This window comes from Tenrec ecaudatus, chromosome 10 (assembly GCF_050624435.1).
Source record: "Tenrec ecaudatus isolate mTenEca1 chromosome 10, mTenEca1.hap1, whole genome shotgun sequence".
Classification (NCBI taxonomy): Eukaryota; Metazoa; Chordata; class Mammalia; order Afrosoricida; family Tenrecidae; genus Tenrec; species Tenrec ecaudatus.
In genome coordinates, this window is record NC_134539.1 from 137,427,443 (window position 1) to 137,454,972 (window position 27,530).

Consider the following 27,530-nt stretch of genomic DNA (forward strand, 5'->3'; position numbering starts at 1 on the left):
TCAGAGCCAGAGGTCAGGGTGGCTGAGGGGGCGGGTGGGCGGTGGGTTTGAGGCTGTCACAGCATGTGTGTAGTAAGTAACTAGTAATGTTGCCGTGTCTCTTCTGGGGTGGGGACAGGGAGGGTGATGATGGCCTACTGTAGAAAGCCTCGCCCTCCCCCACTGGCAGCCAGGGCCTCCCGGCTCTCCTCCACCCCTGCCTCACGTGAAGCCCACTCTAAGCCAGGTCAGGATGTGGATGCTCTGGCGGTGGGAAGGAGGGGTACCCACGCAGGCCTCTGGCCCCCATCTGTGAGGAGGGGCAGAAGGAGGGGGTGGCGGCCCAGGAGCACATGGCCACTACCAGTCTAGGTCAGTAGGGGGTAGTAGAGAAGGGAGTGGGAAGAGCAGATCATATATATTAAAAAAGTGACTAAGACTTAAAATTGAATTAGTATTTGTACAGAAAGGTGCAGATGGCATAACTCACTCCGGCCTATGATCAAAATTAGATGGAGAAATCATGGTGGACCCCCTCCCCCTGCCCCCCAGCGGTGGCCCGGTCGTTAAGTGCGATTGGTTAGAGTGGATTCCAGTCGGTCATTGAGGCGGAGGAGGGGGGGCAGTGGGCAGACAGGGGCTCAGTTGCTGCAGCACTGGCTCCGGCTGGCTGGGCTGTTCTCCTGGAGGTCTACCCCTCGGTTCCGGCCTGGGGCCCCAGCAGCATTCTGGGGCTCGTTCTTGGGGAGCTTCTTGGCTGTTTGGGACAAGGGAAGAAAACAAACAAAACCCACATTGGAGGGAGACCTAATCCTCTCACCCTCCTAACACCACTCAGAATTGGGAAGGCTTCTACGGGTCGGACACACTGCGTGTTGTTCTTCAGCAACAGGCAAGAAGTAGTTAAAAAACCTGCCCAAGGCCATGGAGCTGGTAAGTGAACCTGGCAGAGCCAAGGTGCTACCAAAGCCCTAAGAAGTGGGGGGGTGGGGGTGACAGCACAGCACGCTATGGTGGGAAAGATGTGTGGAAACGCAGGCTCAGGCATCAGTAGGTCTAGGGTGATTGGTCTACACCAGGGAGTCAAAGGGGATGCCAGAGACCTATGAACTACGGTGGTCCTGGGCCCTCGGGGATGGCAGCAGCTTACCTATGGCCATGAAAATTTCGTTCACGTTCATTGCTGTCTTTGCGGAGGTCTCCATGAACAGCAAGCTGTTGTCATCAGCGTACGCTTGTGCTTCCTGGTTCAGATGGAGGTGAGAGGGGGGAGGGACGCGTCAGCAGCGGTCTGGTCACAGGGCCACCAGGCTGCGGACTTCTCTGCCCTGTCTTCTCCTGAGACATCTGCTCCCCGGCCCCGGCTAGGCTAACCCCTCAGCTCACAGCCACCAGCAGGAGTCTTACTCGGGGAGTTTTTTAGCTGCCCCTCCTGAAATGAACAGGCCAGGAATGCTTCTGCCAAGACACCTGCCCATCTGGATCAAAGTCAGCCTCGCTGTGTGGATGCTTCTAGCCGGCCACTATTACAAACCACCCTGAAGTCCCTCCTGGTCAGTAGGGGGCAAAAATCACTTCTCAGGGACTAAATCGTTGACACGCCACAAAATATGTATGGACTGCCTGATGGAAAACTTATCTGCCCTGGACACCTCCCCCCGGTACACCACGAAACCTCCCTACGCCAATGCGCACAGAGGAGTTCACAGAGATGATACACAGCGCCACCTCTCTCGTCTTTCTGGAAACGGTGGGGTGGGGGTGGAAGTCTGGGTTCTAAAGGTTAGAAGAACCTTCTATTTCATTCTTCCTACCCTTCTGTATTACTTCAATCAGTTTAACGAAAAAGTCAATTAATTAAAAGAAATAGTATACTTCACGGTATACACATGCAGCCCCTTCCCTGAAAGATGTAGCACAAGGTGGCGCAGGTAAGCTGCCATGGAAACAAGGTGAAGATGCCGCCTCCTTTCCTAGTCCCCGAGGTTGAGCAGTGGGGCTGGTGGACTCCCCCAGGCCATCCCTCTCCCTACCTGGAATTCCACGGCTCTCTTGCTGGCCAGGTCCGCCTTGTTGCCTGCGAGTGCGATGACGATGTTGGGGCTGGCCTGCCTCTGTAACTCCTTCACCCAGTTCTTGGCTCGTGCAAAGGTATCCTGGGGAGGCAGGGCACACATGTCAGGGGGATCGAGGGGCATTCTGCCCAGGGTCACGCACTACAGAACCCTGAGCCGCTGCAGCCGCAAGGTGGAAGAAGCCACTATCTCAAAGGTTCTGCCGAGAGGCCCCCCACATACAGAGGCAGCCTGCCCATACCCCAGCCGGGGAACAGGTTGAGGGTCTGAAGGGGGATCTCCAAGAAGGGGAACAACGGGGAAAGGAGTAAGGAGAGGTCTTTACTGTGTTGGTGATGTCATAGACCACGATGGCAGCCTGGGCCCCCCGATAGTACATGGGGGCCAGGCTGTGATACCGCTCCTGTCCAGCTGTGTCCCAGATCTCAAACTTGACTGTTGTGTCGTCCAAGCAGACTGTCTGTGTAAGGAAGGCCGCTGGAGGAGAGAAGGTGGGTTCAGGCCAGAACAGGCCCGGGGCCAGCAGGCCACCCCTGGACAGATGCACCCAGGGAAGCCCCATGTGTCTCAGGAGAAGGCTCTCCAGACCAACCCGGGTGAGAAGGAGGCTTGCTACACCGTGGCAAGAATAGCCTGGGAGCCTGCTGACCTTGGGTTCCGGAGGACATGCTCACTCAGCCGTGCTGGGGAAGTCGGAGGTCCATACTGTACCATTGCTTCCCTCCCACCTGCTGGCACTTCCCCGCCCACAGCCCTGACCCTGAGCCATTCCTGCATGGCCATGCTATGGCCTGAACACAGGGACCTCATCTCTGGCCTGAAGCAGTGGAGGAATGTGGGGCACAAGTGCAAACGCCTCACTGGAGGACCCCAGGACTGGAGTAGGCCCCCGGGATCCCCCTTAACCCCTGATCACAGTCGAGGGCCAAGGCCAACCCCCCTCCTTCTCCCAGAGGGCCAGCTCCTCCTCACTTCCCTTCTCTGGCCAACCCGACCCAACCCAACCCGGTGCTGAGGAAGCAGCAGGAAGACTGCTGACCCCACCACTTTTGTTTCCGCTGCCTGGAAACCTCCGGCCAGCCGAGAGGGGAGAGAGGGTGACTCAAGACCAAGACTGGCCCCAGCTCCTAGCACGGGACAATCAAAGAAGGGCGAAGGTCTACTTCAGACCACTGGCCTCCCGCCTAGCGCGGAGTCCCCAGGCCATGTCCCCATCTGGAGGCAGGGAGAGGCCGGGACGAAGACGACAGTCAGGCTGAGTTGGAAAGGCACAAGGGCCACTGGCATCCAGATCTGGCTTCTTCCTTCTCAGAGGCGAGGCCAGGCCCACAGGAGTTATCCAGGCAGTCCACCTCCCCACTCACTCTTGCCAGCAGTGCTCCTTGACGGGCTCCTGCAGGACCAGCTGGCTCCCTTCCCAGCCTCACTTTCTGGGTCTCCTAGAGGCTCCCTCTGACCACACCCCCCCCCCCCCCGCCACTCACCCCCAATGGTGCTCTCCTGAAACTCGTGGAACTGGCCCTTTACAAAGCGGAGGACCAGGCTGGATTTGCCCACGGCTGACTCCCCCAGCAGGACCAGCTTAAACTGGCAGATCTTGTTCCCAGAGGCTGGTCCGTTGGGTCGTGCGGCACCTCCCCGACCCGCCATGGCCCGTCCCGAGGTCCTGGTACCAGAGAGTGTGGGGGGTGCGGGGGGCCAGTGCTATACTAAGAGGCACTTAGTGGGGAGGGGTCTCCAACTGCAAGAGAGAAAGAAGTACATGGTGAGTGTTACCCCTACTGCACATGAAACTTCACCCGGTCCACCCTCCCTGCCTGGCTGCCCCTCCCACCCACCTCACCCCAATCAGGAGGAGCCCTGGGACTGGACTGCTCGGAGCACGCTGCTCTCCGAAGTCACCTGAGCGGCCAAGTGGAGGGTGGTCCCCAACGCCAGGCATGTGGTTCCTAGGTCCCCGCCCCAACTAACAGCCGCCCCCCCACTCCCCACAGGAGAGGAGTGCCTGATGAGGTCAGCGCAGCTCAGAGCTGGCCTCCAGCAGAGCCAGATTGGCTGGGGAGCGGGGAGATGACACTGGGGGCCTGGCTCTGGACATGCAAAAGAACCAAATCCAAAGGGCCACTCTCTCCTCCTGCCATCCTCAGAGGGACTACTGGGCAGGTGGGGCTTCCTCTCTGGGTCACTGAAGGAAAGGCAGCGTTTCTTTCCCTCGCTCCCTCGGCCTGAGCTGCTTTCCCCAGCTCCCCTTTTTGATGGGCCACACCTTTCTTGCGCACATTAAAAAACAAAACACACACAAAAACAAACACCCAGCGAAGCCAGCGCTTTGCTGGGCATCCACAAGGCTGCCAACTTTCCCTTGTAAATAGAGACCTCAGACCTCAGTTCCATTCTCCAGCTGAGACAGAGCAAGAAGCCGGGAAAGGGGGGGCTAAGTCGTGCCCTACTAGCAGCTGGTGTTTGGGGCTGACAGCTCAGTCACTCAGCCAGTGGGCACACTTGCAAAGAAGGTGAGAAAGCCACCCCCAGAGGCCGCTGGTGACCTTCACCAACCCTTCTCAACGGGGGAAATCAAGAACAGACCACCACCACATGCTGTGGGCTCCAGGGAGGCTGCTTGGGCCCTGCTCCCAGTCCCCCAGCCCCACCCATTATCTTTACACCTCAAATGTCCCCTGTAGCTCAGCTTACACCGCACAGAGGACCAGCACTGAGCAGGGTGCTCGTTGAAGACAGAGTGACACAGGTCAGTGAAATAGACCACAGCGACCTGGAAGACCGGGTACACTTCTTCCAGGGCACGAATGGGCCAGGGGACTTCAAAAGTCTGTGGGAAAATGCCATGGCCTTCACGTTCCATTTTTCTGCAAACGTTATGAAGCCCCGTGTCCGTGGGCTGTGGCATGACAATGCTCAGGGAGGGTGTGAATGGTCAGACGGCTGGAGAAGGGTCATCTAGTGTAAGCTGTATGTGGACGGCGGGCTGCCTGGCTGGGTCTGTCTACAGCAATGGAATCCAATGGAAACCCCAAGCCATCATTTTCTCCCAACAGGTACGGTACTAACACAGAATTTTTATTTTTCAAACCGACACAGAATGTTTTACAAGCGAGCGTGACTTCAGGTCTTAGGTCCTGAATTGTGTCTACAGAGTTTGAAGCTGGGTTGGAAAGATAAGGTTTTTACTAGCTGTCCTTATGCACAGGGACCTTCAGGGTGGCGCAAACAATTACACTAGAACACTGACAGCAGTCCCAACCCATCAGGAGGCACCTCGGACAACAGGCTCTGTGGGCTGTCCTGTCAGGTCACTGCTCTGAAAGTCCTCCAGAGCAGCTCTCCCCTGCGCGCACACACACTCACGAACACACACACACACATGAACACACACTCACGAACACACACATACACACACACACACACACCAGGGACACATCAGGGGGTCTGCTGAACCCGATCCCGGGGGAGGCCTGCCCTGCTCTCCAACTAGGGGAGAGGGGAGGGGGGGGCATCTCCCAGAGCCGAGGAACGGCGCTGTCAACAACAGAGGATGTTTGTGGGAAGCTAGGGGCTGTGCTCACGCTAGAGGCCAGCCCTTTGTTCAACCTCAAAATCCTTGTTCCCATCCAAGTGCTCCCAGCAACTTGTTTAAAGCTGGGCCTCAGGAAGAATGATTCCCCCCTAAGAGCAGGCATTTCCTTTCTGGACAGCACTAAGGAGAGGGGGCTTGACATGGGGAACACCTCTGCCCCAGAGAGTACCAGGAAGTGTGTGTGCATCGCCTCAATCGGGAATAAGAAATTCCATTTTGAAATACTTCCTAGCTCACGGGGCTTCCTCAGTGAAGTGTGCAGAAGCCCACGCCCACCAGCCAGGCCTGTGCCGCCTGCTCTTCCAAGAGGCCTTCTGCACAGTGCCCTGCACAGACCAGGCATTCAAGAGCGAGTGCATTCTGAAGGAAATCACTGAAAGACAGCTAGGCTTTCCACTCCTGGAAAGAGTTACTGTCACAGAAACCCGCAGGGGCAGTCCTACCCTGTCCTCGAGGGTCACTGTGAGTTGGAATCAACTCGATGGCGCTGTTTCTTGGGGTTTTCCCCCATCTCCTCTGAGCTTGCAAACCACTCCTGGTTTCTCAGAAGAAATCTGGCTCAGGTGTGCCATGCCACCAGTGTCAAGTGACAGGGTCCAGCTGCCGTCTGGGGCTTCCTGCAGGCTCACCCCCAGTTTCTGTCTTGTCTCTCTGTGCTTCCTGCTATGGAAGAACAGTGTGGGACAACCGGTCTCGGGGTGGAAAGGGCTTGCTGACGGACAGGCACTGAGATGGTGTGTGTGCTCCCAGCGGTGGAGGAGCTGCCCACCAGGACAGGCCAGGGAGAGCAGGAAGCCCAAAGAGGGTGATCATGTTGGTCACTACCCAGCACCTCAGGGGGGCAGAGGGCGGGGTCCAGTCACAAGAGGAGAGTCCAGAGGAAGGAGGGCAGCACCGCTGTCTCAGTGACTTGTTGGGGCTGTAACAGCAGTACCCCAAGCGAAGCGGGGCTTTCACAAACACAAACTTCTCACCGTGGACTCCGACTCAGTGACCGTGCCGAAGAGGGTGGACCTGCCCTGCGGGTTTCTGAGGCTGTGCACCTTTACTGGAGCAGAAAGCACGGTCTTCCTACAGGGGAGCGGCTGAAGCCCAAATTCGGAGGCTGCTCTAAGGGACTCTGGGGGAAGGTCTTTGTTTACTCTGGCTATGCAGGGCCCAGCACCCCGGGGACATCTCCATGGGTCTTGGCATCATATACCCCAGCTCGAGGAGGCTCTTAGTGCAGAGATCCTGTGTCCGCCAGACACTCCACTCCTGGCTCTCCTCCCGAGTGGAAGTCAGGTCCATCTGCTCGGCTCACGTCCCTCTCATTTTACCCTTCTAAGATAGAAGGTGCTGCAGGCCACGCCTCGGAAACTAAGGTAGCTCTGCTTCCCTAGCCCTTGTCTCTTCTGTTCTGCTTCTGAGTTCCTTGGTCTCTTGGCCCTTTGGGGCTTCTTCATTGAATCCTGTTCAGGGAAGCAGTACAGAGTTCTTTAGCTCGACCGATACATGGCTGGAGGACTCCACTCTGTCACTAAGTCTTGGCCCAAAGGTGCTCAACTCTCTTATGCCATAGGTCTGGATCCACTGGCAAATACCCTACTGTGCCAGGAAGCCTCCTGCCTGAAGGCACTCAGTTCTCTCACTCCATGGGTCAGCTCGGAGCAGTTTCCCACAGGTCTGGTTCTGCCCCAATCCTTTCTCTGCGGTTGCATCTCACCATCTGCACCTTCTCCAAGGTTACCAGCTCTCCCTACTTCCTCATCAGCCCTACTCAGAATTGCTTTTCACATCTGACTCCACCGAGGCAAGCTCTTCAAGGCAATCTGCAAGTGTCGGCTGCCACTGAGGACTCTGAGTGATGGCAACCCGTGTATAACAGGACAAAGCACTGCCCAGTCCTGGACCATCCCAACCAGGTTTGTTATGCTTGAGTCTGTTGATGCAACCAGACGTGGTCCACCCACGTCATGGAGGGTGGGCTTTTTGCTGACCTACTTACTACATGATGCCTTTCTCCTGCCAGCCTCTCCTAATGCTGTGTCCAAAGTACAGGAGACAAAGTCTCCTTCCTCATTTCTAAGCAGTGTAGTCTGGAGTATTCCTCCCAGACAGATGTCTGTCCTCCTTACAGTCCACGGTACTTTCAATATTCTTCCCTAACCATCAGAAACCAGATACATTAATTCTTCTCGGGCCTGCCTTATTTATGATGCACCTTTCCCATGGCTCTGAAGCAAAGGAAGACAGCAGGGCCGGGTCAAGTGCACCTTTGTCCTCAAGTCATCACCTTGGCTCTTTAACAGGTTTAAGAGGGCGTGTAAAGCAGACTTCCCCAGGGCAATGGGCAGCTGTGGCCTCCAGAAACCCGAGCTGTGGCTGCAAGTGAAACGATGTCCTGCGAGCATCAAGCTTCCCTTCACTCCTTGTGATGCGCTCGACTGGCCCACGCATGAGGATTTGGGTTTTCTTCACACTGCGTTGTAATCCACACTGAAGGCTGTATGCCGTCTTTGATCTTCATCAGCAAGTGCTTCAAAGTCCTCTTGGCTTTTAGCAAGCGAGGTTGCATCACCTACATATCACAAGTTGCCAATGAGCCCTGTCTCATTCAGCACAACCCAGGCGATATAAGCTAACCTTATCTTTACATAACCTAATTCCCCCTCACTACCCAGAGGCAGATGTTAGGACTGACAACACACCACAAGGAGGGCAATCACAGCTAGCCAAGCTGACATTTATTTTGAGGGAGGGGTGCATGATTTGACCCATGACAACAACATCTCAGTCTTGTTTCCAGGCTTACCAACCCGCCAGACGGCAGCTCACTTGTTAACCAAGAGGAAAGGCAATCACGTATGCGATGGTTCTCAGCCCATCTGCCTATCGCAACCACGGGGCTGCCGGAGACCACCGCAGTGGGCCTGCAGTGGGGTCAGGCGTCTGTGTCTGTCTCAAACCCCTCGGCTGGAGCAGCTGGCACCAATGGTATGAGCACAAGCCCAGCTTTCTCCTGGCACTGCCGGGTTCAACTCGAGGCCCCTGAGCTCTGAGTTTCCATCAGTGATATGGGGCTCCAAGGAGGCGGTGTTTACCGCATGTCTAGCACACATCATGTGAATACTGGTGTTGACGTTCGTATTTCTAATACTTTCTCTAAGGCTACTGGTGGACAGACCAGTTTCCCCAATGAAACGTGACAGGCTCCACCAGGCACAAGCAGGGCTGACACATGCTGCCTGGACTCTGGTCCAGAACACCTGAGCATGCACACACACAGCAGTTTTCATGGTCTGTGGCCCCGTGACTTGCCTGGCATCGGTTAGTGATCACATGAGGACTATCAAACCTCCTCAGACAGGGGGCACCGAAGAAACAGGGTTTTCCATGAAGGGGTATGGAGACATGGAGGAGCTAAAGACAAGTCAGGCCAAGGCAACCGAGGATGCACCCCTGGCAGGTGGTCGAGGGGAGTTCACACGCTCAACTGCCCAGATCCCGGGGCCAGGCATCTCATTGGGGCGGGGGTGGGGTGGGGCGCACCAGCAGCAGAGCCAGACTGAGTTGTGAAGGGCTCAGCTGCTAATGGAAAGGTCGGTGTGTGGAGTCCAGCCAGTGGCTCTGTGGGATTGGGGCAAAGATTTAAGACAAACACTCAGAGTAAAAGTGGTTTCTCCAATACCAGGAACACAGGTGAGCAGGGTGGACTTCCGCAGGACCATTTCTGGAGTGCAGTGGAGCTTCAGACCCCACATCAGGCTCCCCGACTCCCCACACCAGCTAGAGCGGCACCAGCCACAAACATCCTCACAAGTGCCCTTTCCCACATGCACAGGAACGAGCCCAAGCTCTGCAAACACTGGCCTCACGGGTACATGCCCAGCAGCTCTGGGCCAAGAGCAAGAAGGGAACAAAAGAAAATGCAGAGACTGCTTGTCCTTGCTCTGGGGTTTCCTCTGCTTCCAGACACCAGTGTTTGCAAAGCCGGTCGGTCCTCCAAGGGGCTCTAAGCAGCTGGATTTCTAAGCGCGTGGGAGCAGCAGCCCAGAGGGAAGAGGGAAGGATACGAAAGAGGCAGCAGCCAAGTGAGAAGGGGACGGACAGAGCCAGCTAGTGTAGAAGTCACTGAATGCAGGGCTGCCTCCAGGCTCCACATGAGCAGGCCAGCCATGCTCAGGCCCACTGGCCTGCTCAGCACCCGTCACCGTGTGCACAAGCACACATCTTTGGGGGTGTCCTCTGGTAAGACACGTTGAAGGGGCGCCCGAAGCCTACTCTAAAGCAGCAGATGCTGCTGGCACCCATCCCTCCGGCCTCCACCGCCGCCGGGCAGCTTTCCTGCCTCTAATCCACGAAGCCACCCATTTCAGAGCTTTCTTCTTCCTGGTACTGAGTGAGTCATTCCAGCTGAGGGGTGTCTCGCGTGTTTCCTGTTTGCCTCAGAGACTTCCTCTAGCAGTGTGTTCCAGCACAGCCTGGACAGTGAGCTGGTGAGGGAAACCAATCGGGCTCGGTCGCCAGGCAGATGGGAGGAGACTGGCTCACTCAAGGGTATCCACGGGCGGAGAACCCAGGGTCCCTAGAGGTGGCTCAGTAACTGAGCTTTCAGCTGGCTTACTCTAAAGAGGGGGTTTTCCTGTGGATTCGGCTCCACAAGAGCTAGGGAAGAGAAGACAAGGAAGACCGTAGAAGCTAGTTGTCAGTTTAAAGAGAGCCAAACAACGCATAACTCAGGAGAAGTCACTCGGATGAAAGGCCTGGCTGGGAGATCAAAGACAGCCCAAGGAGCCAAACTGACTCTGGGAAGGCTTCATAGGCTCGTGCGAGAGAGGTCAGAGACACGCTTGACCTCAGAGTGAGGCTCTTCTCCTCCAGGGGGAAGACAACCATCACTGGCGAGGAAGCGGCAGGTAGCCTCCCAGGTCTCCCCCTGGCGAAGCAGAACCAGAAAGAAGCCACACAGACCACGAGTCAGTAAGAGGTGTCTACACCCCCTCCCAGGCACCACCAGCAGGCTGAGGCCTGGGGAGGCTGAGCTGGGTCTGACTGAAGCCTGGCTGCATAGGTGACTAGCAGTGTGACCGTGACCACACCAACCTCACAGAGTGGTTGTAAAGGTCAAATGACATGATTACTAGACAAACGGGTGCATAAGCAAATGTGGTGAAGAAAGCTGATGGTGCCCGGCTATCAAAAGATATAGCGTCTGGAGTCTTAAAGGCTTGAAGGTAAATAGGCAGCCACCTAGCTCAGAAGCAACAAAACCCACATGGAAGAAGCACACCAGCCTGTGTGATCATGAGGTGTCAACGGGATGAGGTATCACATATCAAAGAGCAAAAAATCATATCATTGTGAATGAGGGGGAGTGATGAGTGGGGACCCAAAACCCATCTGTAGGCAACTGGACATCTCCATATATAAGGGTCGTGGGGAGGAGATGAGCCAGTCAGGGTGCAGTGTAGCAACGATGAAACATACAATTTTCTTCTAGTTCCTAAATGCTTCCTCTCTACCCCACCCCCCACTGTCATGATCCCAATTCTACTAGAGGATGTACACTGGTACAGATAGGAACTGGAAACACAGGGAGTCCAGAACGGATGTTTCCTTCAAGACCAGTGGTGAGAGTGGCGATACCAAGAGGGTGGAAGAAGGGTACGGTAGAGAGGGGGAACTGATTACAAGCATCTACATATAACCTCCTCCCTGTGGGACGAACAACAGAAAAGTGAGTGAAGGGAGACATTGGACAGTATAAGATATGACAAAATAATAATTTATACATTATCAAGGGGTCATTGAGGGAGGGGAAAGTGGGGAGGGAGGGGAAAAAATGAAGAGCGGATGCCAGGGGCATAAGTGGAGAGCAAATGTTTTGAGAATGATGAGGGTAACGAATGTACAAATGTGCTTTATACAATTGATGTATGTAAGGATTGTGGTAAGAGTTGTGTGAGCACCTAATAAAATGAAAAAAAAACTGCATATATAAAAAAAGACATGATTACCATCATCAGTGGTAAAACACTGCCATGAAAGGGATTTTGATCCATGTGTAAGACATCTCATCTGTCTCTAATACATGAATCGTTAACTTGTACATCTTCCTAGGCTGGGTGACTGGACACGAATGACAGAAGGTGTAAGGGCAGGGGATATGACAATACTTTCAGTCACATTCATTTCCGAAGGCAGGATCATGCCTCGTAGACAAAGACATGTCACAGAAAGGCAGAGGGAGCTGCCTTCCTCCCTCGGGTCCTCATTCATTGGCTATTGGCAAAGCAAGAGATCTGAACCCACCCAGCGTCCTCCAGCGACCCCAGTTCCTTAGCCTTGGGATAGTGATCGGCTCCTTTTTCTCCCCACAGGGCATTCCAGCCTAGAGTTCAAGGAAGTCTTTCAGTTGCTTAGTTCTGCTATAAGGGAGTCAAGGCGGAGTCCGGTGGGATGTCCGATTTGGGTCCTTCTAGTGTGGTCTATGAAGGGTTTGTGCATCTTGAAAGGACAAAGTTCAATGCATGCCCCCAGTTGTTTTTAGGATGTCGCCATGTCACCAGGGGTTTGCTGACAACTAGGTGAAAAGTATCCACTTAGGAATATGATGGCCAGTGTATTCTCCCTCTGGGGATTCTAGAAGTTATGTTAAAGATTTTTCTCAATGGCAGGTACCCCATCCCTCTTATCCATCACTAGAAGTGTACCTGCTTTCTCTGACACAGATATGTCCCCCACTCTTGATCTGATTGCCCAATAAGGTTCACTAATTACTCTCGTCGGGTGGACCATTGACTATAATAAAGTTACCATCAACGCAATTACACTTAGCTCCATGGGGATCACCTATGATTTACTATAAAAATGATAAAGATGTCTCCAAAAGTGAACCAGGGACATATAGAAACCATAGTCATATAAATGGATTTGAGCTCTCACTTGATTGTAGCCCTAATATAAGAATAATTCTTTTTGGTGACATGGCCTGCCCGGTACTCACCTTCACTAGACCACTGAAGATATAGGTGCCATAGCAAAGTGTGGTAAAGAAATCAGATGGTGCTTGGCTATCAGGGGAAAAAATGCCATCTGGAGTCTTACAGACGCATCTCAAAACAAGCAGCCATCTAATCGAGGACTCAGCTGAAGCCACACAGAAGCAGCACACCAGCATATGTGATCCAAGGATTATAAACAGTAAGATCCAAACCTGGAGGAGGGAACAGTACCAGACCTAGATTGCACATGCCCAGTGTGCAGAATGCTATGGACGATAGAGGAAGCCCAAATCCCATCTGCAGGGTCCTTAAGTGGACTGCGTCCCTGGTAAACCCCGCTGCCCACGGACCAGGAATGTGAACAGCCCAGCATCAGACAAAGGGCCTCGTAAAGAGGCTCTTAGCAACTGCACTCAGACTGGAACACACACCTTGTCATTACATCTCCCTTTGGACCCACTTGGAATTTATCCTAAATTTTGTCTATTGTTTGCTTTTCTTGGATTGAGGCCTTTACCATTTTATGCGATCACTGTTGCTAGGTCCTTTATTTCCTTTTCCTTGTCCTTATTTCGCATGTTCTTCTGTGCAGGGAAGCCTGGGTTTGTGCAGAAACAATCATTACCTGGGGCATGAGAGGAGGGTGGGAGGAAAGGGGAGTCGACAAGAAGGAGAACATGCTCCAGAGCTGGCTGCGGTGATGAGTGCACAACCTTCTGGAAGATGACTCAACTGCTGAGTTGTATGAGGTGCTAATTATAGTTCAGTGAGACGAATTTAAAACAAAAATCCCAAAAGATGAAATGAAACAGGCATAAGGTGCACAGGAGGTAAACGTAAGCTTCCAACAAGGGGCAAGTTGTTAACTATTGTCTACTTGGATTTTCGACTTGTGGATGGTCAGACCTTCAAGGGAGCCTCTGAGACTTGTCTATCCGTTTCAGTGGCTGAAGAGAAAGGGAAGGCGAGGGGGGTAATGGCCAGTGCCACCCAGCCAGCCGAGCACACACGCCAGGACTCCAGCCTGGCTCCCCTCCCCCAGAAAAAGGAGAGCGGTCATCACTGAGCCAGCGGGAGCACTCCCTCATTACACACTCCTCCTAACAGGGCTGGAGTAAAATAAGGCCTTAAATGATTGCCAAGGAAGTTTCTTTCTTTTTAAAAATAATTTTATTGGGGACTCGTACATCTCTTATCAAATCAATACATTCATCCAGTGTGTCAAGCACACTTGCACATATGCCAGTCATTTTCAAAGCATTCTCTTCCCACTTGAGCCCATGATGTCAGTTCCCCATTTCTGCCCCTTCTCCCCTCACAAACCTTTGATAAGTTATAGATTATTATTTCCCTATCTTAACATCATCCTCGGTCACATCACCCATTTTTCCGTTATTCGTCCCCGAGAGGGGGTTCCAGGTTGATCCTTGTGATTGATTTCCCCTTTCTCCCCTGCACCCTCCCTTAATCCTCCTGGTATCCTTACTCTCCTTGTTGACCCTGAGGGGTTTATCTATCCCGGATTCCCTATGTCACCCCAAGAAGTTTCCATCACACAAACAACACATGCTGCTGGATGGAAAAGTTCTATGTCTGGACTTGGAGAGTGTAGCCTGGGCCGTCTATGATATAAACTTGCATCAAGCTGTGCACTTAAGGTGTGTACATGTGACGATGGATGTAACATGCCCATAAGGGGACTGTTGCTCACGTAACAGTGAAACGTTAAAGCTTAGCAATGTATGACCAACCTAGCTCCCCTGCATACAGAGTAGTTCCTGCCTCCTCTTGGGCAAGAAGAATTTCAGAATAGTCTTACAGACGAGGACCGAGAGAGAGTATTACCCATATGCAAGGCACAAATCAGGAGCGAGACCCAGGACCCAGCAGGGCTCCTGCCTATGCTTGCAGCACCCAAACCCAGTCCACTGCCATCGAGCCAAGTCTGACTGCGTGCCCCCACGCAGGGCAGTGTAGGCAGAACTGCCCACAGGTCTCCTAGGCTGTCAATCTCTTCACAGACCCACTGCATCTTTCCCCACAAAGCGCCGGTGAGTGCAAACCACTTAAACTAGTGGGCCGTTAATACACTTACATACAAGAGCACGTTTATTCTTTGAACTTCAATACTTAAGTCAAATAAGGGCGTGGCCCTCCCTAACCCGACAGGGGCAGGGTTCAGTGGTGGTCAAGTGGAATCTGAGTGGGGGGAGGGGGTCTCCTGAGTTAGCAGGACTTTGGAATCGCACCTGGAAAGAGAAGAGGGTAACACAGGAAGCCAGACAACGACCAGTCCAGGTGGGACTTGGGGTACGTCAGGCCAAGGCTGAGAAAGGTGGCACATTGCTTCAGCCACAGGAAGAGGGAGGGAAGTAAAGCATTCTTGGGGGGAGGCCCGGTGTGCCACCCACCCCAAGTCCCACCAAGCCTGCAAAAGGTGCAAGCAAAGTGTGTTCACTGAGGGAGGCTGGACAAGAAGTCACAGTCAAACTTGAAGTCAGGCTCTTTCCCCAATACAAATCTACGCGCACAGCCAGTCACAGGGTCTGTGGCGAGGGGTGGGGAGGGGATGGTGGACCCCTCATATGCAGCTCTTCACCTGCCTCCGCCATCCCATTGGGGAGCCTAAGGAGTGAGCAGAGTCTCCCCTGGTCCCAGGACGCAGGACTTCTCGTGAAGACAGAGTGAGAGCCAGCCATCCACAACCCTCACAGCCGCACTCAGTTTGCGTTGTTCGTGAAGTTATCAGGGCTTAGAACATTTTGTACTGAACCTCTCCACACAGGACCCATCTTCCCGCTGCCCCCGGAGGGCCTATGCAGGAGCCAGGAGGGCCAACCTGGACAGCTGCCACCCAGGGACAGCCTGGGGCCCAGAAGGACGCCGAGAGTCTCTGTGGGAAGTCAGGGTCAGCAGTAGCACCTGCTCACCCCGTCACTCGAACTAAGCACGGACACCCCTCAGAAGCACTCCTTCTACTCACCAGGAAATACCCCAAGCACACTAAATTAACTTACTGCCCTCAGCTCCTAAATGAGGGGCACAGTCCTGTCAGAGAGGAAGGGGAATGGGGGAGAGGAGACCGGGTATCAGAAAGCAGCCAACTAGAGTTCTGTTGATCGGGGCTGCCCGGCTAAGGGAGGACCTGAGAGGCAGTGGCTGTGCTAGGAAGCCTGAACACCACACAGCAATATTATAAGCAGGCTTCCCTCACTGGTTTTTGGCTAGACAAAATGTACAACGGTCGCAGGCGAAGAAGTCAGGCCATGAGTGAGTCTATACCAGTGTTCATGAACGAACCCATCGCTCCTTCCAGCCCCTAATGCTCACAGGGCTGCTGGAGGTGGTGAAGGCTGGGGAACTTGGGGACGGGCATGAAGAAGTGAGAGACCCAGCGTAAGAGGGCCACATGACAGGGGCCACCAAGGCTGGCTTAGGGGTTCCCGCTGTGGTAACAGCTCGCGATATCCTGCCTGACATACAGGAGGCACTCAATAAATACCTGTTCAACTCACCGTGGGATGCAGGCACAGTATGGCTTGAATGCACACCCATCTACCCAGACCTCCTGGCTCAAAGTCACAGCCTAGCTCAAGGGGGTATCCCATTACCCCACACTGGGCCTCCTCGGGACGTGCTCAGGGGCTGAGACACAGCTCTGAGTTCCACCAGCCCTGATGTCACCTCTTACAAGTCACTTGCTAGTGGTGGAAAGAGGAGATGCCTAACAAAGGGTCTGGCTGGTGGGCCTCGGAGGGGGAGACCAGGAAGTTCCAGGGAAAGAAGCAGACTCCCCAGCCTGGGCATCAGACACCATCCACGCATTCCCCTCACCTCCAGTCCTGGGAGCTCATTCTTTGGGGTCCCTCATTCAGCGAGAACGTGGGCTCGGCTGACTGTACCTGAGTCCTAGAGGGACCACCTCCCAATGGTGTGCCGGGTCCTGCCAACAAGCAGCACTTTCCGATCTCTGGGCTCCACAGCCTCCTGAAGCCACCAGATGGAGCGAGTCCATCACCATCCTGGCCATCAACCCTGCAGCAGCCGGCCACTATCATTGCTGTGGCAGACTGCCTGGTCTACCCTGACTCCTCACAGCTTGACAGGTCAGACGGAGCAGAACTGCCTCCTGGGGCTGCCTATACTGGGATCATAGCAAGAGCTTGACATATCAAAACCCCTTTCAGGAACGGGAAGAAGTAGCTCAGCTGCGGAGGGAGAGGGGCAGGGAGGGAGCAGCTGACCAAGAATTCGGAGTTCCTTAGGCACCCATGGCCTCCCCCATGCCTGGGTGCTTCTGACAGAGCCACCGGAAGGGGCCACACACACAGAGCCATGACTAGGAGGTAAGGGATTTGCAAACCAACTCCAGAGAAGGTCCCAAGTTAGTGTTTCCAGCAGGACTCGAGTTACAAGTCTTCAGGGATGACAGTACATCAGAAGGTTTTAAGCTAGTCAGTGGCTCTAGGGGTCATGGCACAGAGTGACAGCCGGCCCCAAGCCTGCCTGGAGAGAGCCGCAAGCAGCGTACTTTTCTTTACTAAGGGCCCTGACCCAGACCACGTGGGCGATCTTACAAGACCCTGCGTCTAGGAGGGTCTGGCTGAAGGATTTAGCCCCAGGAGCTAATGATGATGGGCACAGAGCTCCTCATTGCAACTGGACCAGCGCTTCAAAGTGAATGCCATGCTGGGGAACTGTTGGGCTCAGGTACGGCGTCAGGCAGGGTTGGGACGTGTAGGAATGAATGAGCAGAGAAGCCAAAGCCGGCTATTGGGATCAAGTTCAGGGACTAGGGCTGGTTCTCACAAGGTGGTCTCTCAGCTTCTGCTCCCCTGGGGGAGTCCTCAGTAACTCAACCACGACTGGCCAGCAAGTTAAACAATTTGCGCTACACTCCCCCAACTGGGGCCTAGCAGCTCAGGTGGCGGGCAGAGTTAGCAGCGGCCAGGCATCCCAGCTTCGAGAAAGCTTTTGGTGCCCCTTGATCTGCAGGCATCCAGCAAGCACCCTCCCCACAGCCAAGATGCCCAAAGGCAGGCCAGCTCTGCTGAAGGGGCGGTGGAGGAGGAACCCAAGAGATCGGTGAGGTTGTCAGCAAAACCCACACTGCAAAATTGGAAATGAAGCCCAAAAAGGCAGCAGGAAAGGATAAATTTTAGGACAAAAAAGTTCAAGTAAAAGGGGAGCAAAGGGGAAACAGGCTGAAAGAGCTGACCAAGAGAGTAAGGATTTACCTGCGGAAAACGGAGAGAGGAAACACGAGGAGTGCGGCGTCTGAGGAAGCAGGAGAAAAAGCAGCCCAGTCTGATGAGTGCGTATCTGTCAGGTCTCGTCAGCGGGCCCTGCGAGCTCCCTTCCCGCACAATCCAGAGTAATATTCTTATTAACTATTTTGCAAATGCAACTTTTTTTAGTAGCTCTAGAAACATTTTTAAGGAGTAAATCCCATTTCATCCTATTTTTTGTTTTGCTTTTCTTTTCCATCCTATCCTATTTTTCAAAATTGTAAATGCTCTTTTAAAAAAAGTGAAATTAAAAAAAAGTGAAATCACTTACTGGTTGTTTATTTGGTACAACCAGAAAATAGTGGGATGTTGACTTGTGGGAACATTTGACTGTCTTGGGTGTCAACATAACATTCCATTGGGGAAGAGGGGGGGGTAGTTTTTGTATCCCTAATACAAAACATATTTAATGGCCATTTGGTGTCCCCATCATGTATTTGTGCGACTTAAGACATCTAAAATTGTTTCCATATTGTTATTTTTTAAAAGAGAATTGTGTCTGAAAACCATTCTGCCCTCGTGGCTTCCCTGTTGCACCCTGGGCGGTGGCAGTCCAGTTTTCCTGAGCACGTTGTGCCATGCTGCCGAGGGTGGAGCATTTGAGTGTCATGTGTGTGACATTACATTGCGAACTAGTGGGACCTAAAACATAGCAGCTGATCAACGTGTGAAGAGAATGGTACTTGATAACCTCTTTAAAATAAAACTGCCTCCAACTTAAAACTGGAAAGTCACTGGAATTTAGAAAGGAATCTTATCTACATGCCATTTTAGGATTTTGGTATGCATCTTAAGAATTGTGTACAAATTGTCCATAATGTTTCTGTACTGAACTCAAAACAACCAATAAAATTCCAGTGACAAAAGAAAAAAATAAACAAAACTCCCTATCAACAGCCCTGGAGAAAATGTTTGCTCAAAAGGCAGCATGACCTTGCCGAAGCAGCTGATTCTAGGGCTAGGGCTGGGGCCGGGTGCACACACACCCAGTGAGCCTGGAGTGCCGGGTAGTGGCCATTCAACAAAAGCCAAGCACAACGGGCAGCAGAGACAGGGAGCCCGATGAGGGGATCTGGGTCAATTGGAACAAGCAGTACTGGATTATAACCCAGGGTAAAAACAGTACCCATGTAGTGCTGATGTAGAAGCCCCTGGGTGGTTACGTGCTAACCAAACATTAGTGGTTCGACACCCATTACCTCCCCCCCCAACGATCTGCTTCTGAAAGGTCACAACCATGGACACCTTACAAGTGCAGTGCTACTCTGGGGGTCCCCCAGTCAAAACCAGCTCAGTGGTAACGGGTTTGGTTGGTTTGGGTGCTGCAAACGGTCTTGTGCCTGGCGGCAAACAGGAAGATTGGAGGTTCGAGCCCACCTACTGGTCTCTCGGAACAAAGACTGAAAACACACTCAGCCCCTGAAAGGCCGATGGAACGCAACTCCACCTAGACACACATGGGGTCCTCACTGCCTGGGTCACCTTCATAGTGGCCATCGACGTCGCTATAAATATAAGTAATAAATACACCAACGGGCAGAGCAGAGATGGCTCACACAGAAGAATAGCAGGCCATTTTTGTGGTTACTTGGTCCTCAAGGAGGCAAAGCTTAATTCCCCACTCCTTAAGCGCGGGCTCTGTGGAGGGACTGCCTTCCAGGAGGCAGCACAGACAGTGGAGAAACCCAAGGGACACGGCCCCAGCCGGTGGCCAAGACCACAGCAGCAGCAGGAAGTCGGGCAGGTGGCTAGGCCCCTGCTCCCAGGTGGTGAGAAGGTACCGGTTTAACCGTGAGAACCACCGCGGACCAATCCCGATGTGGATTTGTCTTTAGAAAACGCCTACCCAGCACCCCTCAACTCAGAGACGCTATCCAAAGCAAGGGAGAGACTGTCACAGCCAGGAGGTGTCTGAAGAGACGTCTAAAGGCACGTGGGGTCCTGATGGGGTGAAAACGAGAGAAATCTGATCCAAGCAGAGACTTTAGCTAAACACACCACATCAACACCAGTTCATTAAGGTACCGGGAAAACTGGGTATAGTACAGGGCTTTATGGGAAGGCTCTGTACTGACTTTGCAATTGTTCTGTGAATTGAAAACTGGTCTAAAGCAAAGTTTATTTAAAAACAAAACAAAAAAAGAGGCAGTGGTTCAATTCATGACCAAATGAGATCTAAGGATTCTAGTAACCATAACTCCTATTCAAAACACCAGTTCACCTTACGTGGGCGGCAAGTGCCTGCAGGGCAAGGGTGGGTGAGCGACCAGCGCAGACCAGCCAGAGGCGAGGAGAGGCCACTACCCAGTGCCCTGGGCCCTGGGAGCCAGAGGCGTTAGCTGCAGGTCCACAGGCGAGGGGTGCCCCACTGCTCACCAGGCGGAACAGCCCCTGGCCTCATTCAAGGAGCCTGTGCGCGGGTTATGTGGCACCCCTGGACAGAGCTCCACTCACTTCCGTGGGTCCGTGCTGAGAACAGAACTGGGATCAGAGCTCCCTAAGCCCAGCTGGAGTGTCCTGCTCCTGCTGCGGACACACTTACAGCAGATGCTGGTGAGAGGGCCTCGGGGTAGCCACAGCCAGGCCCACACTTCCGAGAAAAGCCTCCCTGGCGGGAAAGATTTGGCCATGGGCAGGTTCTGATTCCCAGTGACCCTCGGGAACGGGCTATCGCACAGCTCCCTGTGCCAAAATCTCGATGGGGCAGATCGCCAGCTCTTTTATCCACTTCAAGGGCTGGTGGGCTCCCAGCGCTCTTTCCCGTTAGCACTGAGAGCTTAGACCCTGGGTCACCCGGGCTCTACCTCTGGACAGCTGGTGCAGGACCCTCCTGTAGCATTCATCCTACTCATCCATCTACTCCTTTGCTCTACTACCTGCCCCTGAGCAAGTTTCTGGAGGACGGAGTGAAGAAACGGCTCAAGCTTTGTGATTGGAAAGCTGCAAGTTTGGATCCTGGGCTCGCCGCATCCAAGCCGTGTGAGTCTGGGTTTAAGTGAGCAGGCCTTTGTCACAAGGGGCTGCCCTTCTCTAGAAGAGCCTCAGTGGGGGGCTCTTCCGCTGGAGATCAAGCGAGCCAGTGGACACACAGATACCAACCAGAACACGACCAAGGGCACGGAGACAGAAGCCATGTGCAGGAGAGCCCAGGGAGGAGACAAGCCCACCAGCCTTCCACCTGCCCGAGGGAAAGGCAGGCTTCAAAGAGGAAGTGCTGCTCCCTTGGAGCTTGGAGCCAAGGGCAGTTTCCAGGCAGGTAGGCAGAGGTGGGGAGCCCTCCAGGCCTGTCCAGGTGGCCTTGTACCAGGAACAAGTCAAGGACAGGGCATAGGGCACAGTGATAAGGACAAAGACTTGCAATGCTCTCCCCCGGCCCCTCCCACCTTGAGCTGGCCCTGGAATAAGGCTGAGGATTCCACCAGCCTATACATGCTAAGGGCACAGGATGGGGCCTGGCACACAGTAGGCCAGGCTCATTTGTAGAACTATTCCCCGTATTGGACAGAAAGATAAGGCTCTCTACTTCTGTGAAGAGTTAAGAGTCTCAGAAACTCACAGGGCCACTTCCATCCTATCCTTTAGTCCTGTGAGTCAGCATCCACTCGGTGGTGGACAACATGCTTGTATTGAGTGCTGAAAAGCAAGGGTGTTACGTTGAGGACCAAGGAGAGTCCAACACAATCCGCGGCACTTCCCGTCGCCTCGCGTGCCGGTGAAAGTTGGGCCCTGAATAAGGAAGGCCGAAGAAGAGCCGACGTGGTGAAGAATACGGAAAGCATCAAGGACTGTCTTGGAAGAAGCACGGCCGGGGTGCTCCTTAGAGGGAAGGCTGGCGGGACTTCGTTCTCACAGACTTTGGCCATGTTGTCAGGAGAGCCCAGCCCCTGGAGGACGTTATGCTTAGTAAAGGAGAGGGGTAGCACTTGAGGACGGCGCAATGTCGCGTTCTTTTGTGCACAGACTCGCTCTGGGTTGGAAAGGGCTTGATGGCACCTAACAACAACAATATGCTTGTATACAAGCAACAGGGGGAGCTTCTTGGAAGACCCCCCCCCCACCAGTTATTGCAGAGGACTTCTTTAAAACAGCCAGCCTTCCTCTCGTGTGCCACTAACTGGATTTGGGGGATGTCCTCGTTCATGAACAGCTCAGAGGAGAGGAAATGCAAGAGCCAAGCAATCTGGGAACCGAACCCCAAGCAGCCTATGACACCAAAACACTGTCTTCTAAACTTCTGGTTTTAACTTAAATTCTTGCAAATTTCTGTGTTCCAACCTGGAATGAACCCCGGTCTGGTTTCAATAGGAAGCTATTTGGAACTGAGCAGAGCGGACTCGCCTGTGGCTCTGAGCCCACAGCAGGTAGCCCAGCAGCCTGAGTACCCCAGGGGGTAGAGGTGCAGCACTGAACACAGCCACAGCCTGGTCATTCTCATGTGGCACATGGGGCTACCATGATGTAGGATACATTGTGTACATAAAGAGATGGTATACTGTAACACTATACGGGGTTGAGCCAGGTCTCCTCAAGCCGCAATGGCTAGTTTCGGAGTCTCTGGGCTGTATGAATGGGTGTTCAACTACAAACCCAAATGTTGCCACTTCAAAATTCATGCCTACCCTTGGCACCTGTGACTGTGACATCCTTTGGAGGACAGGTCTTTGCAGATGCAATTTATCTTAAGAGCTCATGCTGGGCTAGAGTGGGCCTACACCCATTGTCTGAGGTCCTTTTAAGAAGAGAGCCGGAGAGAACGTAGGGTGGTCACCATGTAGCAACCAAGCAGCCACTAGAGACCGTCCACAGCAGCGGTCCTTAGCCTGCCTCAGGCTGAGACCCTTTCGTACAGTTACTAGTGCTTTGGTGACCCCCCCCCCAACCATCAACTTATTTTTGTTGCTACTTTATAACTGTAATTTTGCTACTGTTATGAACCAGGCGACCCCTGTGAAAGGGTCATTCAACCCCCAAAGGGGTCGCAACCCACAGGCTGAGAGCCACTGGTCTACAGCCAGGGAACACCAGGGCCCGCCGGCCGTCCAGCAGCCTCAGGAACCAGGCAGAGGCCAGGAAGGATACTCTCCTAATGCCTCTGGTGAGAGGCCGGCCCTGCAGACTCCTGGGTCTGGAAGAGAACCCATCTCTGTCTCTTTAAGTCACCACGTTCCTAGAAATTACAAAGCAGCCGTTCGACAGCCACTCCCGTCGATTCTATCCACTCTCCACCAAAGGCCACACTGAATCCTCAAGCCACACCTGGGTGGCAAGGCAGGCCCTCAGCCCACATGGTGGATCTTCAAAACCCTCCCCAATAGCCACGGGAAGCAAAGGCCAACTTCAGAGGATCTAACTAAGGCGTGGGCAGTTCGAGCACAGAAGTGCCCTTCCCAGAGCCTCGGCAGACTGACCAGGTGACCTGCGTCTGCGAGATCATGCACGGCCATGGAGCAGTTCTGAGTACATGCGGGGCTGCCACCAGTCACAACCAGGGCCTCTGCAACGGTCCAGCTCATGTACTCCTTCTGTAAATCTGCAGGGTATTTATCTGCCCTTTGTTAAAAATAATTTTATTGGGGGTCCACACAGCTCTTATCACAATCCATCCATCCATCATGTCAGCACATTTGTACATTTTCTGCCATCATTTTCAAAACATTTTCTTTCTACTGGAGCCCTTGGTATCAGCTCATTTGCCCCCTCCCCCATCCCTGACCCTCCCTCCCTCTGGAACCCTTGATAATTTATAAATTGTTATTATTTTATCTGCCCTTTTAAAAGACGAAATTGAGGCCTGGGGAGGTCAAGTCCTAAGCCCAAGGTCATCAAACTGATACACAGGGAGGGCAGCGTCTGGCTGACTCCCACCCCACGCCCTCTGCCTGCTGTGCAGAGGCTGCAGGGAGAGGGCCTGTTGGGGAAGGGCCGGCTTAGTGGTGCAGTACGGACACGTCTGACCTTGCCCCACTTCCACGTAGCTGTGAGATTCCCAGTGGGGAGTCACATTCTCCCCACCTGCAAGTGGCAGGCAGCTCAGGCCATGGGGAAATCAGAGGCTGGGAGAAGGCAGTTCAGCTGGCCCCCTACCCAGCGGGTCACTAACTCACTCTTTCTCTCACTGTCTAGGCACCATGACTCCAGGCTCACAAGGAAGTGGCAGGATGCAGATGCCAGCAATCTCCTGGGCCCTGAAGAACGCTGACTCGGGGCTTGCAGTGCTGTGGCTCCACAGGCTGAGAAGGAACGGGGTCAAGTAAGAGGGTGGGGCTTGTGGGAAGACAGTGGGAGCAGGTTAGCATGGCGAGGAAGGCGGAGGGACAGGGCTCATTCATTTCACACATTTGGACTGGGGGGCCCGGGATCCAGGGAGTCCAGGGCTAACCCCTAACCTCAAGTCCCAAACTCTGGCACTCCCACTTTGTTAAGATGGTATTCCCCCAGCAGCGGCTTCTCTCAAAAGTGGGGCTATGGCTGCCCCGGCCTTGCTCACAGGATTCTTGCATGGGGAGCATGGGCAACAAGAGCTTTATAACACTACAGGGATTTATAAAACAAGGCACTATAACTGCCCCTCTGTAATGTCAAGGTGCTAACTGCAAAGTCAGCAGTTCGAAACCACCAGCCACTCTGTGGAAAAAGATGAGGCTTTCTACTCCCATAAAGAGTTGGTCTCAGAAACCCACAGGGGCAGTTCTACCTTGTCCTCTAGGGTCGCTCTGAGTCGGAACCCACTCGATGCAGTGCGTTTGGTTTGGTGTAAAGGAAGGTGCTTCGATGGAACAAATGGTGAGACATTCAGCAACAAATGGAAAGGCTGGCTGATGGTTGGAATCCACCCAAAGGCACTTTGGTAAAGGCTGATCCAATTCTGAAGGATCACTGCCAATGAGGGCCCCTAGGTGGGGCACAGTTCTGCACGACACACGTGGAGCTGTTGAGAGTCAGTCAGCACGACAGGGACTGGTTTGGTCTTTTTAATTTTCCCAACAGACTAAAGCCAGGAAAAGTCCAAGTCATTTCGAGAGGCCAGGGAGCGAAGAGGAACAGTATCATAGAGAAGGAGGCTCCTATCCCACCCCAAGCCCAACCTCGACCTCGCTCCATCAGCCAGTGTCAGAACTCTGCTTGGACTCTTAATCTCTGGAGGCCACAAGAGGCTACCTTACCGCTGGAGCGCTGCCACCTTGCTCCTTTCTTTGAAAGCACAGCCAACAGAAATGAAATGGGTCCCCCCAAAGACTGGCCAGCATCCTCCCAGGACACCCAAAGGACCCCTCAAACCGCAGTGCATCACTGAGGAGGTAGATGAGTGTGGTCAGAGCCCAACAGCTGATATGCAGGCAGGTCTCTGCTCAGCCCCTGCAGCACAGGCTGATAAGAGAAATCAGGATGGCAACAGAAGTCCAGACAGATAAAAAGCTGGTGATCCAGCTGTGGACCCATCCCATGAAGTAAGTGTATCCTGTCTATAGGTTGGAAGATCGTAGGATTAGGCAATGGGGACTGTCCAGAAGTAGCGAGAAAATCAAGGGGGAAAAACACAAGCTACAGTACTTGTAAGTAGCAGCCACGAGCGGGAAAGTTGGCCCCGGACACTGAACTACGGGAACGCCAAGGACTGAAGAGCCTTCCCTCCCTCCCTCCACTGTAGATAGCAAGAGTCAGCCCCAGCCCGGGAGAGTCAGGCTCCTGCTTTTCATTAGGTAGTCTCTGGCCTGTACTTTGGCCACATAACAAACAACCTCCAGGCTTGGTTGGAGACAGCAGCCATTTTTGAACACCTAAGTCCCAAGCAACAGACAAGGATCACATGTCAGTCCAGGTCGTCTCCTGGAAGGTTAGTGGGACAGCACTGTCATATGCATCTGGGGCTTCCTTTAGCTGATGTGCAAAAAGTATGAGTCAACACCAAAATGAGCACACGAGGCCAGCCAGAGCTGCCACTGGGCTCTGGACTCCTTTCTCTGCCAGCTGCAATTTTCCAAAACCAGACAGGAGCTGGAAGTGAACCTGGGAGAAGCTCGAAGTGGTGCCGACCTGTTGCTCATCTCAGAGAGAGTTAATTAGTATGTGTGAAGGTAAGAGACACCCCAGGACCCTCCAACTCCAAACTCCTCCCTACAGAGCAGAAGCCAGCAATCCCAGGAAGAGCAATCCCTTTGAGGCGGCTAGGAAACCACTCAGGAGCTGAGAGAAGGGCCCAGCCTGGAGTGAGGGGGGCGGGGGGGCGGACGGGAAGGGACAGAAGGAGGAGGGGTAGAGAAAAGATAATGAATGGGCAGATCCACCCTGATCTGTGATCTGCAGCTAGAATTGAGCAAATGTCAGCTAAATTCTTCCGAGGCAGGAAGAGAAACACTCAGAGACAAACTTAACTAGAAGGCAGGACTCGGGAGAAGGGGGGCAGCCCAGACGTGAAATTCTGCTTAGGTCCTATGTGGCTCTCTGGCTGAGGAAAGAGAAGACGCGAAGCATTAAGGGACCACAAACACACTTCTATGTGTGTGTGGAACCGTCCCACACAGACCTCACCCCGCCCCCAAAGGAAATCGAGAAAAAACTCTTGGGATGGAGGATACAACTGATTTTTGTGCGGCGCAGGAAAAGCAAACGGCGAAAACATTCTCTGCCTTTACAAGGCAAGGGTGACAAGTTTCTTCACGGGTAGCAAGGATCCCTCCGATCCTGGAGGCAGCAAGCTCGGAACTTGGGGTCTCGCTCGCCCACAGTTGGCTTGGACAAGCCAGAGGAGGGCCATGGGGGCTTTCCCGAAGCTCACGGAGAGGGGGTAAAGAAGCAAAGAGGGGTCCTACTTTGGCCTGATGTCTGGGGAACCCCTTAAAAGGGGGCTACGGGTCGGGGGAGGGGTCAAGCCCAGGCAGCCTGGGAGGGGCCAGTATCCCCCTAAGCGAAGGTTGGGCGGGAAGAAGGGTTGCCCCGGAGGGACTTCAACGCAGGCGAGACACAGGGTCCCGGACAGGCACACTCACGGCGGCTCCGGGGCGGCGGCGTTACTCAGGGCCGGGGTTCGGACAGGGTCCGCTCCTCTTCCCCCGGCGGTGTCCCAGGCTCCGGCCTCCACTTCCGTCTTTCAGCCGCTCCGGATCCGGATCTCCGCCTTCGCCCCGCCCCTTCAGACTCCCAGGTGACTGACAGGGCGGCGAGACCAATGGGAGGGACTATAGGCAGCCCACAAGTGACGCAGCGGGGGGCGTCGGAGAGGCGGGAGAAAGCACGCGAAGGACGATGGGATTTGTAGTTCGTCGTTCTGGGAGGAGTCGGTGGCCGCCGGGAATCTGGGTTTAGGGTGGAGTCGACAGGCGGCAGGGCGGAGCCAGACCGGGAACTTTTTAAGGCCAGCCAGCCAACCGAGTCTCGGCGGTTAGCAGAAACGCTAGGAGAGGTGGAAGGGTGCAGGGGCCTGCTGTGAAGAATTGGGGAAGGAAAACATGGTGTGAATGAATGTGCACTGGAGAGTGTGTGACTCAGTCCCGGGCGCTCGCCAGTCTAACCAAGAGAAGCCCTGCCCAAGCCAGCTCTGCGATGATGATTCCCAGTGAGATCCCAGCGAGCCCTGAGCCTCTGCTTAGTCATAAACCAGGACCTTCTG

At 53.8% G+C, this 27,530-nt stretch overlaps 1 protein-coding gene across 1 annotated transcript; it reads right to left on the reverse strand.

Moving 5' to 3' along the window:
• Nucleotides 1-413: 413 nt before the first annotated feature.
• On the reverse strand, nucleotides 414-27,058 carry RAB5C (RAB5C, member RAS oncogene family). The gene is made up of 6 exons (XM_075561833.1): nucleotides 26,911-27,058; nucleotides 3,539-3,795; nucleotides 2,380-2,531; nucleotides 2,013-2,135; nucleotides 1,130-1,223; nucleotides 414-736 (listed from the first exon to the last, which is right to left on the reverse strand). Exons 2-6 carry the CDS (start codon nucleotides 3,702-3,704, stop codon nucleotides 621-623), a joined length of 651 nt encoding a protein of 216 aa, XP_075417948.1. The 5' UTR covers nucleotides 3,705-3,795; nucleotides 26,911-27,058; the 3' UTR covers nucleotides 414-620.
• Between the last annotated feature and the right edge of the window lie 472 nt (nucleotides 27,059-27,530).

Excerpts from the sequence above, each read along its gene's own strand:
- RAB5C (XM_075561833.1), bottom strand. The coding sequence starts at position 3,704 with ATGGCGGGTCGGGGAGGTGCCGCACGACCCAACGGACCAGCCTCTGGG. Across the intron at positions 2,136-2,379 it reads TCTATGACATCACCAACACA|GATACCTTTGCACGAGCCAA; the intron begins GTAAAGACCTCT and ends CTGCCTCCCCAG. Across the intron at positions 1,224-2,012 it reads AGAGAGCCGTGGAATTCCAG|GAAGCACAAGCGTACGCTGA; the intron begins GTAGGGAGAGGG and ends CATCTGAACCAG.